The following is a 12,942-nucleotide window of genomic DNA, read 5'->3' on the forward strand; positions in this document are numbered from 1 at the left end:
CATAGAAAGTGCCTCACGCAGCAGCAATTAGCAGCCTGTAGCCTGATTTCTGGAAGCCTCTGGCACTCTCTAGCCACCCCCTGCCCTTTCCTTGACGTCACTTCCGCCTGTTGTATGCAGTCATTTTGCTGACAAACATAACAAGGAGGAGCCAAGCTTGGAGTGCGGCTGACATTTTGTCATATCTGCGATTACTGTGCTGCTTTACTTTGTTCAGCCACAGGCTGGGGGACGTGTCCAGGATTGCCTGGCCTTAGAGGAAGTGCAATAAATTTAATGGTTCATGTAACGCTAGCCAAAGGCCAGCCATAGACTGAGTAATTTTCTTTCCTGCAACCACAGGTTGCAGGAGAGAATCGCTTTATCCCCCCCCCCGCCCAGTCAGTCAGTCATCCTCCCCCCCATCTGGAGCCATTGTGTTCTCCCGGTGGGGGGGCAGGGGAAGCCGTCCCTGCCGGGAGAACACCGCAATTATCAGCCGAAATTCAGTCTATGGCTGGCTGAAGACCAGTGAGGACAGAATATCCTTGTTCGCATAAAGAAGGTTTTCCTATGCAAAACCCCCTGATGGCAACCCTGTACTTTAAACCCCTCTCTCACCACATTTTTGCCAAATATGTTTGCAATGCAGGATAATCCCTGCCAGTGCACCCTTAAAAGAAAAAAGGAATCAGACACAGGACATGCAATTTAGAACCAATTTGTACATTTAATTACATTTACTAGTTGAAAAGGAAAAAAACAAAAACAAACAAAAACAAATGTAACATCACAGCAATGGGAGCTCCCAACTCTATAGGAGCAGTGCAAATTCAAAAGAGGAAATGATTTGTAATACATCATGCTCTTGTTACCGATTTAATCCATAGAATATGTAACAGCAGATTTGCGATTAAAGTCTACGTTTTATAAAGGACACAACACATGATTATTTTTCTCTCCCAGGAAAAAAAAAAAAAAAAAAAAAAAAAAAAAAAAAAGCTGCAAACCAGTAGACGTTACAATATTAACTTATGCTGTGTAGCCAAAATTGGACATTTCTTGGTGAAGAAAGGCTGGCTGCAAAGTCTTAAGGGACTAACTAGACAGGAAGTCAGCTTTAGGTAGGAAACCCAATAGGAGTGAAATCCACACTTGTTGACTATGCTGTCCTATTCGCGTGGGCACTTTTAGAGCTACTGACCCAAAGCAATACCTTCTTATTCAGGAAAAAAACATTGCACGTCCGATTTTTGGTTATGGTGCATCGGCAGCCAAATTCAAGTACAAACACACTGCATCGGACAGGATAGCTGTGAATAAGTCCCTTAAACAGCAATATACCAGAAACATTTCAGTGCAGCCCCAAAGAGCCCTCTAGGTTTCAGCATTTAATGGTCATTACCAAAAATCTCTAAGTGTATAGATCTATTATTTCATCCAGTTTGTGTTTCAGATTAAAAACGAAACTCGGCAGAGTTTATTCTAATCGCTATTGAATAGCGGAAAAATGTTTGCAGTTGGACTGATTTCTTTTTTTTAATGCTGAACTGACTCTGGACCCATCCGCTCACCTCTACTTTTACTAGTGTAGAGATAAATGTGGTCCTAACAATCAGGATTTGCATCATTCAGATTCCAAAATACACAAGTCATAAAGCATATTTTTAAAATATTGCTCATTACCAAATTACAAGTGTCCACATGCTCAGAGCTTGATATAGGGCCTAAACCTCTAATATAGGGTACCTACCTCATATTTGTAAAAGTCATTTGAAAGTAGTTCCGAGATTTTGCTTCCCTTTAACATTCAATTTTGAAATGAATGGATGGATGGACTTCACTGAACAAAAACCATATCCAGCCCAGATTCACACTGAGCTGCGGTAATGAAGCCGTGTGAGCTCAGCTGAACTCGTACGATTTCACTCCCGCATGCAAGTTCCGATTTCAGCAGCGATTTCACAGACATCTGTGCGGGTTTCTGCACAGATGTCAATGGAAATCGCAAAAAGTAATACAGGAACGACTTTTTGAAATTGGCGTGGCGTCGCACCAATTAGGACTGTGCCATTGCTGGCAAATGCCACCGATTTGACATGTCAAATCGCACCAGTGTGAACCAGAACTCACTGTTTATTTGAAATGTGTACATTTAATGAGAAACTCCACTTTTGAGAAAAAAAAGATTTCCCTCTGGGTGATCAATGTACATTGCAAGGATTAACGTTTGTTGCAGATTCCTACCTTTTGTTATTCTGAAAGAATAGCTGTGTGTGCCATGTCCATGAGTGAAACTAATGGGAGTGGTTTCATAATTATCAGTTGCTGCACCTGCAGGGCTCCAACGAGGAAAACTGCAGGGTCTGCATCCCTTTAGACATGATTTCCCTTTGGGAGTAGCTCACTAAAAATGACATTTTTGTTGCAGGAGATGCTCAAAATCTGACTTGAATCTTAGTGCAGACTTCTGGGAAAATCAGTGAGCCAATCATACAAGCAGGAAATGACATTTCTGGGGGGTGTTCTGTACACCATCTGTCTACAGAATGCCTCCAGGTGTCCACATTGCATTTTACAGAAATTACAGATTGAAAAGGAAAGATCATTTTAATAACATTCAAATTACAATACGACTTGTGTCGCAATTGTATACCCTATTTTTTTTCCCCAACAAAAGTGGAGCCACCCTTTAAAGCGGTTGTATGCCCTGACCAGAAAAAAAAATACATCTGGAAGGCAAAGGCAAAATGAGCTAGTATGCACCGCATACTAGCTCATTATGAAAAACTTACCTTAGAACCAAGCTCCTGCACCGCCTCCCAGTCACCGCTGAGGGAGCCGACATGTTACCTTGGCGTTTCTTCAGGTTCGCGGCTTCGGCGCTGAGAGTGGTCGGAGCCGCGATGACGTCCTCAATTCCGGCAAGGAGCTGTGATTTTCCGGCAGCATCTGCCTGACCTTCAGAGGGCGTCAGCGGCTGCATGCAAGGTGAATATCTCCTAAACCATACAGGTTTAGGAGATATTCATTTTACCTTTAGGTAAGCCTTATCATAGGCTTACCTGTAGGTTAAATTTGCAAGAGGATACAACCACTTTAAGAAAAATTTTCAATCCCGCTCCTTCAAATTCTGTCACTGCAGCCAGAAATGAAATTCAATTTTATTAGAAAAAAAAATGAACTGTCTTACAATGAAAAATTACACATTTTTAGCGCATACCTAGCTTTAAGCCTAGTACACACGGGCCGAATGTCGGGCAGCATCGGCCGGTTCAATAGAAACTGGCCGATATTCAGCCGGTGGGTACGGCAGCTGGTTCAACAGAAACTGTTCGGCCAGCTTCTGTCCAAGGCTTGTGACTGGAAAAGGTCTGCCAACCGGCTCGGCTTCCTATCAGTGCTCTTAACCAATGGCTGAGAGCGCTAACCAGTGCTCTGGGGAGGGGGGCATCCCCCCATCAGAACGCAATAGAACTGCAGGGGAGATTGCTGTACTAACATTGGATTGTTAGTATAGCGGCTTTGACCTGAGCTGTCAGTTTGTACTAGGCTTTAGTCATATCAAGATAGAATAAAATTAACCTGATAGGCAGTAATAAAGTGTTAAATTGAATATTCTGATTCTTACATAACCATAAGCTGTTCTTTTGAAATAGGAACTAAGGTAAGCACTGTTTGCATGTAAACTGACATGAAAAAAAAACAAATAAAAAGGGAGCACGCAACTATACAATTTGAGGTTTTCATAGTTTTAACAGTCAGAACACACAGGGAAGCAACCATAAATATAAGAGCTGTTTGTGGTCACCCCTTCTCCTGTGCATGAATAATTTTATAGTGCACAGACTAAGCATGCCCCCCACACTGGCTCAAAAATCTTAAGTGTATTTCCACTTTTGCATTTAAATTTGAAAGAAATAAAAAATGTGTATGTATATAAAAATAAATTACCCTGAACAATTTGATTTTGTGAGCAGTGATTATGTCTCAGCACGGATTGGGGACCCTGAGCTTCTCCTCATTAACATACAATAAAAGGAGCCAAGCTTCTAGATCTTTAGCCTTTTGCTAGGACTTGAAACTGAAATCGAGTTTACAACTGATAATGAGATCTGCCAGCACAACACCGACAGGAAACATTTTCTCCCCAGCCCCCTTTAAACATTAAAAAAGGATGGAAAGCTAGGTGTGTTTTTTTTTTTTTTTTTGGTCAAGGAGTTTTCAGAAAAGAGCATTTAAAAAAAGATAAACAGCTATTTTTATTCTTTTTCAAGTTATGCTTTGTGAATGGGAACAAGTTTAAAGTATGTCTTATCCCAATTCGGCTGCAATAGCGGATACACACTTTAAAGAATAAAAAGAGACAAAATATTACAAGAGAATGGTTTAGACCAGTTGTTCTCAACCTCAGTCCTCAAGTACCCCCAACAGGCCATGTTTTAGGAATTTCTCTTAGATAAAATAGCTGTCCAAAATACGGAAGCCAATGACTCCAATTTAAAGCACCTGTGAAAGATAAAGGAAAACCTCCAAACCTGGCCTATTGGGGGTACTTGAGGACGGAGGTTGAGAACCACTGGTTTAGACCAATGTTTCTCAACTCTAGTCCTCAAGTACCCCCAACAGGTCATGTTTTCAGGCTTTTCTTCAGATGAAACGGCTGTGGTAATTACTAAGGCAGTGAAACAGATCAAATCACCTGTGCAAAATAATGGAGAGCCTGAAAACGTGACCTGTTGGGGGTACTTGAGGACTGGAGTTGAGAAACCTTGGTTTAGAGACGACCAGTTAAATTTGCATATCGGCTTCAGAAACTAAGACACAACATTTGGTAATAAGCTTTAGAGATCTAAAGAGCTCTTCCGATAGAAAATATACAAAAGCTTCTGATCAGATAAAAATTCTATGAATCCCTAATTTCTCAAAGCAAATAACTCTGAAATGGACATTCTTCTATCACCCTTGCGTGTAGGAATACCTAAAGGGGTTGTAAACCCTTGTGTTTTTTCACCTTAATACATGCTATGCATTCAGGTGAAAAAACACCTGGCAGTCACCAGGCCCCCCCAGCCCCCCATTTTACTTACCCGAGCCCCTCATCTCTTCGGCGGGGACGCGCTGTCCCTCTCTCCACTGGGTCCCGGGTCTGGATTGGATAGATTGATAGCAGCGCAGCCATTGGCTCCCACTGCCGTCATTCAAATCCAATGAGTTGGGGGGCGGTGCCGAGTCCAGCATTCATGTCTGTGGACACAAATGCTGGACTCGGGAGCGCACCCGCAAGGTAACCCCCTCGGGAGACTGCTTTTCCTAGGGGGGTTATCTGATGCGGGGGAGGAGCCGCCGAGGGACCCCAGAAGATGATGTTCGGGGCCACGCTGTGCAAAACAAGCTGCACAGTGGAGGCAAGTATGACATGTTAGTTATTTTAAAAAAAATAAAAAACGATCCATTGCAATCACTTTAACATTCGTTTTACACTGGCCTGTGAGCTACACTGCGACAGTCAACCACACATCTAAACAGAGGGGTGCAAAAAGTGGAACACCCCCTTAAACATAACCTGGAACACTCACGTAAGTGTATGCTCCTTTAGGTTGGTCCATTACAAATTATTACTGGCTGTGCAGGAAGTAAGTGGCTTACCTGTCTTAGAATGTACTTTTAATAATTTGAAACTTATAGAGTGAGAGAGCTAAAAGCCTGAATTTAAGTGCTGTGATTTCCCATGTTTTCTGTCTTCTTGAATTATTATTATTATTGTGTTCTCTTAAAATGCTTTTTGGAAGAAAATTGCACCTTTTAGTAAAATTGTTTTACTCGCTGCCTGAAAGTGATGCTCCCCTGGTTCTGGCAGATACAGCTGGAGAAAGTGCTAAGTTTCAGCGGAGCCTCTGGAGAAAATCTTTCATTTTGGAGTGATTTGAAAATCAAGTCGTGTTTTAGGAAGAACACCATCTCCACTGCACCAGCTCTGCGGCTCAGGGGGTTAGGATGTAAACTGACTACCCTTTACCCAAGGATTATTAGTTCTCTACCTACTGTGCAGGCAGAATAAGTGCCTTCTGCAAATCCACCCACTGATACAAAAAAGACAATTCAGGCAGCTATGGTATAGAAAAAAGCCCTTTGTACGGCACTATCAGCTGTCATGTATATCAGCTCAACACATGGCTTAGCTTACAGGACAACAGACTGACTAGTTCCTCCCTTCTAAGCATCAACTACATTCTTTAGAACATAGGTCTGTTACAGATATGACTACAGGGTGGGAATGCCACCATTATCTGAATTTGGAGTGCATGTTTTTACTTATTTGCAAGGTAAGACACCAATAGGAGTAGGAAAAAAAAAAAAGGGTGACACCGATACTGAGTATTTTTAAAAGTACTCATGAAAACGCTCTCAATACCCAAAACTGATACTTTGCACATAGAAATGCATGGATTACTGTATAAATGGCACTGGCAGGGAAGGGGTGAACACTAGGGGGCGATCAAGGGGTCCTTACCTGAAAAAAAAAAAAAAAAAAAAAAAAAGCGCATTTAGAAAAGCATCCAAAAGGGATCTGGATGACTTTTGTGGTGTGAACTAGCCCTGAGGGAATTGTGTGGAACTGTGGGAAACATTTTTGTTAGAGCTGGAGACCCCTCAGCAAATTGCTGCAATACATTGCAGTAAATAATAAGAACATCTTTCAGACTGCTTGCTGTCATTTCTGCTTCTTTCAGTGCCATACTAATACATGTAACAGAAAAATGTCACAAAGACTTCTATGGGTGCTGGCCTACAGTCCTACTGCCATGGGGCAACCCTGGTTGTTTACAACCAAAGGGATTGCTCTGTGTGTTGACTTTACTGAACGATTCCGTAAGGGTCAACGTGCTGCTGTCCAGGACCCCAAATGAACACAGTGGATCAAAAGGTCACTGGACCATCCAGCCAGCAACTGCAGCCTATAAAAACGTGTCCCAGTCATTCAATAGCTACCAGTCAGGTCACGCAGAAAGGCCTGGATAAGTCCAGTAAGGCAGCGTGTTCACAGCGTAATCATCAAGTGTCAGCAAATGAGGGTGCAGCTATTCCACTATTTGCATTAGAGACCTATACTTCTTAGCCAGGTAGAAAAAGCCCCAAAAAACAAAAACGTGACAAAATTTCCTGTTTCACAAATTAATTTTAAGCAAAGATTTTTTTTTTTTTTTAAAAGCATTAAGCAAATTTTACCAACAAAAATCTGAAATCCTCATCTGTTTTTGTGAATGCAGAAAAAAAAAAAAAAAATGTGGGTGATCAACAGCACTTAAACTTTGCCTTGCACCATAAAACCAAAAGATCACAAAGTACTTTATCCATGTTAATTAAAACATGCAAGTGGAAATAGTCACATTCCCTGCAGAATCTGGAAATCAAAGCAATGGGATTCCTTCATATCAACACAGGGTGGGAGCTCAGCCAAGGTCTCTCTCACACACTGATCAGAGAGGCGGATAATGAAATGTCCAGCCAAAAGACCCGATGAAGCAATATCCTGGTTCTCCATAACAAAGTATAAATCCATTCCCAAGGCTAAACGCGCTAGACTCTGCTGCTGGAGATGCCAACTGTTAGACAGGAATCCAATGCTGGGGACAAACATGCAGTTGGAGAACTGATAACCAATGTCACATAGCTTTCTAACAAGATGGACACGATCAAAAAAGTTTAATTTGCATTCTGTAATGCCCACTATCTCATCACCTCATAAAAGTTCTTAAAGTAGCAACTCTGAAGGAAACGCCTGGCATGAGCAGAGCGTCCACTGATCTTTTAAACTGGCTGGCAGAAATTCAGTACTGATTGGCAGTTATCACTTATTCAGGATCTGCACAGCTGGTCTTCACTCATTGTTCGAGCAGCTCTTGCCCCTCATGCTAGCCTGTACAAGTAACTTGGTTTTCTTGCTACTCCTATTACGCATAATCCATTTGTTGTGTACTGTGCGCAGCTGCAGGTTTCCGCTCAGGGCTGGCACGTCCTTCGCTGCTGCAGTCTTGAGGACGGGCAGATATGTAATCTCGCACTTTGATCTCCATGTTCTTGGCACGGAGTGTCGCTAAATGAAGCTTGTCCAGGAAATCAGGCATCCCTGTAACAATAAACATGTGTTAATATTAGCAAATATCTCTCAGTAGAGAAAGTGGCACAAAGCAAAAAGATACAAAAATAGCATTGGCAATGCTAGGACTGGTGAACATTAGATTTTTTGTTTTTGGGTTTAGATATCTTTAACCACTTCTGTTCCGCCCACCGTGGATTAACGTTGCTACTTTGATATTAAATACCGAAGTTATGGAAGCAGCTAGCTGCCATAACCTCAGTATATTGTTACACAGTGGGCGATCTGCTTTCACATAAAAGTAGTCCCAGCAGCGGATTCACCACGGGATTACTTTTATGGGCGGCCCCCCGCAGCTTCCTGGAGAGATCAGCAGCGGCGGAAATTATCTGATCCCAGAGACTGATGGGCAGGAAGTCAAGTGAGGGCAAGGTTTTAAAGAAAGAAGAAAGTTCCCCGTGGTGTGTTAAAGCAGCAATTGAGAGTCACAAAGAGTATGTTGTAAAAAATATGGGTATTTTTATTAACAAGGGACAATACTATACAAAAGCTAAAACATGAGCTCTGGTTTACACTGTGCAATACTACTAGATTGGGGGAAAAAAGGGTAGACAATACCAAGAGAGTAAAAATACAAAATAGTTGACTTGCAATGGTGAAATTATGGTTGTGCTGTCCAATGTACAGGAGAAAAAAAAAAAAAAGACTTTTCTCCTGTACATTGGACAGCACAATCATAATTTCACCACTACAAGTCAACTATTTTGTATTTTTACTCTCTTGGTATTGTCTACCCTTTTTTCCCCCCAATCTAGTAGTATTGCACAGTGTAAAGCAGAGCTCATGTTTTTTTTTTTTTTTTCAAATATAAAGTTTATTAAACTCCATACATGGGCGGGAAAAAAAAAACCCCACCAATACAGACAGTCACATTTGAGAAAAACCGTGTTACAGTTGTAATACATGGAGAAAAGGTATACAGTGTAAAAGAGTACCGGTTTGTACCCGTAAAGTTTACAGACATATGCATTAATTAACATCAAAGTATATTCTATGGCAATCCTCATCTCGTATTGAAAATATCTATTCCCGGTGGTCCCCACCCGATTTTCCATTTTACTTAAAAAGAAAAAAAAAAAAAAAAAAAAGGGAAAAACCGTAGGTATCTATAAGGTGGTTGAGAGATGTAGAAAAAAGAGGGAAGAGGAAATGGGAGAGGAAACAGAAAGAAAAGAGATGAGTGGGAAAAGGGTAGGGGGGGGCAGAAGGTACGCAAGGAGAAGAGGGAAGAAGATAAAGAGGGATGGGGGGGGGAAGGAAGACACGGTGGCGGATGGATATCCTCACTATTGCCGCCCAAATGGTCACATCCAACCGAGTCAGGTCAAAAGGCGTTGACCCTCATCAGAAAATATAAACATATTCCAATTGTCCCAAGTCTGCTTAAACATCTCTTGCTTATGTTGCGCTGTCAGTATCAAATCCTCCATCCGCTTAATTTCCTCCACTCTTTGAAGCCAGAATTTTATAGGAGGAGGGAGGGTCTGTTTCCAAAAAAATGGGGATGCAACCCTTCGCTGCATTAAGAAGATGTCGAACCAGTGACTTTTTATATGTCTTAATGGGCACTGAGGAGAGGTGGAGAAGGAAAAACGCAGGATCCTCTGGTACCACGTAATCCGTGAATTTTTGTGTAATTCGCCTAACTTCGTCCCAGAAGGTCTGTATCTTAGGGCATGTCCAAAAGACATGGAAGAGAGTTCCCTCCTCCTCCTCGCACCGCCAGCACAACCCGGAGGAGTCCGGGTAACATTTTTTTAGTCTAGAGGGTGTCATGTACCACCTAGTGAGGAGTTTAAAATTAGATTCTTCTATTTTAGCGCAGAGCGAGGATTTGAGGGAGAGGGAAATGATCCGAGCCTTCTGTGAGGGAGAAAAGGTGCAGTGTAGATCTTTTTCCCAACTGGCTAGACAAGCCAGATGAGGTTGCGTCGTTGGTGTATTCAGTAAGAGGTACATTTGTGATAAGATATGGGCCATCGGGGTGTCTTCAGAGCAGAGTGTTTCGAATGGCGTTAGTTCCCTAGTAAAATTGTGTGGTTCTGGAAGTGAGTGAAGAAAGTGATGTAATTGTAATGCATTCCAGAAGGTTAGACGGTAAGGACCTGCTGGGTTACAAAGATCCTCCAATGTTGGCCACCTTCCCCCACTGACGAACTTAATTGCACAGTCCCTTCCCGTTTCTCTAAGGGATGTTAAATTCGGTGCTTCCATGCCTGGTTCAAATTTTGGGTTGCCCAGAATGGGGAATAGGGGAGATACCTTTGAGGTAAGATTTGTGTGGAAGGTGGTTTGGTGGCTATTCCTCAGGGTGGTACCTATGAGGGTGATTTTTCAGGGGACTTGGGAGATCGTTAACACACCACAGCGCCCCCCCCAGCGGTACACCCGACTGAGATTGTTCCAGTTTTATCCACAGTTTGGATGAGCTATTTCTTCTCCAATCGAGTATACGCCCTAGGTGTGAGGCCATATAGTATGAGCAAATATCGGGCATTGCCAGTCCCCCACAATGTTTGGGTAGGGTCAGCTGTGAGCGTCGTAATCGCGGCCTTTTATGTGCCCAGATGAATCTGGTAAAGAGTGCTTGGGTCTGCCTAAAAAAGGAGGGTGGGATATGGATCGGTAGAGCTTGGATCAGGTAGATAAATTTCGGTAGAATACTCATTTTAAGCAGGTTGCATCTCCCGAACCAGGAATGAAAGCCCGAGTGCCATCTGCCTAACAATGCCCTGGTCTTCGTCAACAGTGGGGGGAAGTTTAGGTCAAATGTCTGCGTTATATCTGGGGGGATAAACGTGCCTAAGTATTTAAGTGCTGATGAGGGCCATTTAAATTTAAAGTTTGATTGGAGATCAGTTAAAATATTAGGGGGGACCGAAACTCCCATTGCTTCGGACTTAGTGAAGTTTATTTTCAGATTCGAGATTTCTCCATAGATTTTGAACTCTCGCATTAGATTAGGGAGGGAAATTTTGGGGTTTGTTAGGGAGAACAGAAGATCGTCAGCATATGCTGAAATTTTGCAGTGCGTGTTACCTACTTGAAGGCCTGTTATGTCCGGATGCGACCTGATCTTACAAAGGAAGGGTTCTAGGGAAAGGGCAAAGAGCAGGGGGGACAGAGGGCACCCCTGTCTCGTACCATTCCTGATGGGAAAGGGACTTGAGAGTATACCATTGACCTTTACTTGTGCTGAAGGAGACGAGTAAATGCTACCAATCCATTTCAGCATCCTGTCACCTAGGCCGACATGGCGGAGTACCGAGAACATATAGTTCCAATGCACCCTATCGAAGGCCTTCTCCGCGTCTGTACTAACAAAAATGTTGGGGATTTTCTTAGTCTTTGCTACATGGACGAGGTTAAGGACTTTAATGGTATTGTCCCTGGCTTCTCTAGAGGGGATGAACCCCACTTGATCTAGGTGGATCAGGGAATCGAGGTGTGTTACTAATCTAGTTGCTATAATTTTAGAGAATATTTTAAGATCGACATTTAAAAGAGATATGGGACGATAGCTCCCGCATGAGGATGGGTCTTTCCCCTCCTTGTGGATTAAGGAGATATGAGCTTTGAGAGTTTCATTGGGGAAGCTGGAAACTGTTCCTAGTGTGTTAAAAAAAAAGTCACGAGTCTTGGGCCTAAAATCGGTAGGAAAGTCCTATAATACTGGACTGTATAGCCATCTGGGCCTGGTGCCTTGCCAATTTTCATGGATTTTACAGCGATTTGTAGTTCTTCTAATGTGATCAGAGCTCATGTTTTAACTTTTGTATAGTATTGTCCAATTGTCCCTGGTTAATAAAAAATACTCATATTTTTTTACAACATATTCTTTGCTCAGGCACTTTTCTCCCAATACTCCAACTTCTACCATTCTTTTATTGTTGTTTGTCTTTGTTTTATGTAGCTTTTGGGAAATAATTCTTCTCTTTGGGATTGGATATTGTGTAGTACTATTTTAGGCCCTTCCAGGCTTACCATTGCTCACTAGTTATCTGCTGCCATATTTTTTCCGCTCAAGAATAATATGCAAGTTTTCCAACTCTGCCCATACACATGTATGAAGATACTGACATTCCATTCTGCTGTTATGCTTATAAATGCATATGTTTGATGCTGTCTCCCAAGATCTGCCCTGAAATGTTGCCTCCAAGAGACAGAAGTAAAATCGCTACGTATGTGGCTCCACCCCCTTCTTAAGCTGCCCAATCATTGGCTGGTGTTGATAGCCGCTTGGTCCCGCCCATTCCAGACATCGCGCCTGAGTTGCGACAGCTCCTCTCTCTCCCTGCAAGTACCGTATTTATCGGCGTATAACACGCACCCCAAGTTTAGGAGAGAATTTTAAGGAAAAAAAAACTTTTAGGAGGGAAGTTTAAGGAAAAAAAAAAAACAAAAAAAAAAAAAAAAAAAAACTTACATTAAAATGCCCATCAATGCAGCCTCATCAGTGTTCATCTGCAGCCTTGTCAGTGCAGCTTTGCCCCAGTGCAGCCTTGTCAGTGCAGCTTTGCCCTAGTGGTCAGTGCAACCTTGTCAGTGCAGCTTTGCCCTAGTGGTCAGTGCAGCCTTGCCCCCAGTGTCCATGCTCACCGCTGACATACACATAGCTGCATTTAGTTTTAAATATGGCGCCGTGGAGTTCGGAGAGACTCGGCGGAGCTGAACGAGCGCCGCCGAAATCACAGTGAGCCGAGATACACAGTCGAGTGTATTCGGCTCTTTCCGGCGCCGCTCACAGTCTCGCCCAGTCCCGCCCTATGATGGGCATAACACAGGTCCAATGGCGGGACTGG

The 12,942-nt window shown here is 42.7% G+C and overlaps 1 protein-coding gene across 1 annotated transcript in view; it reads right to left on the reverse strand.

Annotated features, from left to right (window-relative positions):
* Positions 1–689: 689 nt before the first annotated feature.
* The window catches only part of STARD7 (StAR related lipid transfer domain containing 7), a 32,761-nt gene continuing 20,508 nt past the window's right edge, over positions 690–12,942 (reverse strand). Inside the window, exon 9 of the mRNA XM_073622058.1 lies at positions 690–8,110. Coding sequence (XP_073478159.1) covers positions 7,935–8,110 — 176 coding nt within the window. The 3' untranslated portion in view covers positions 690–7,934. The remainder of the gene's footprint in view (positions 8,111–12,942) is intronic.

Source organism: Aquarana catesbeiana, linkage group LG03 (genome assembly GCF_042186555.1).
Source record: "Aquarana catesbeiana isolate 2022-GZ linkage group LG03, ASM4218655v1, whole genome shotgun sequence".
Lineage (NCBI taxonomy): Eukaryota > Metazoa > Chordata > Amphibia > Anura > Ranidae > Aquarana > Aquarana catesbeiana.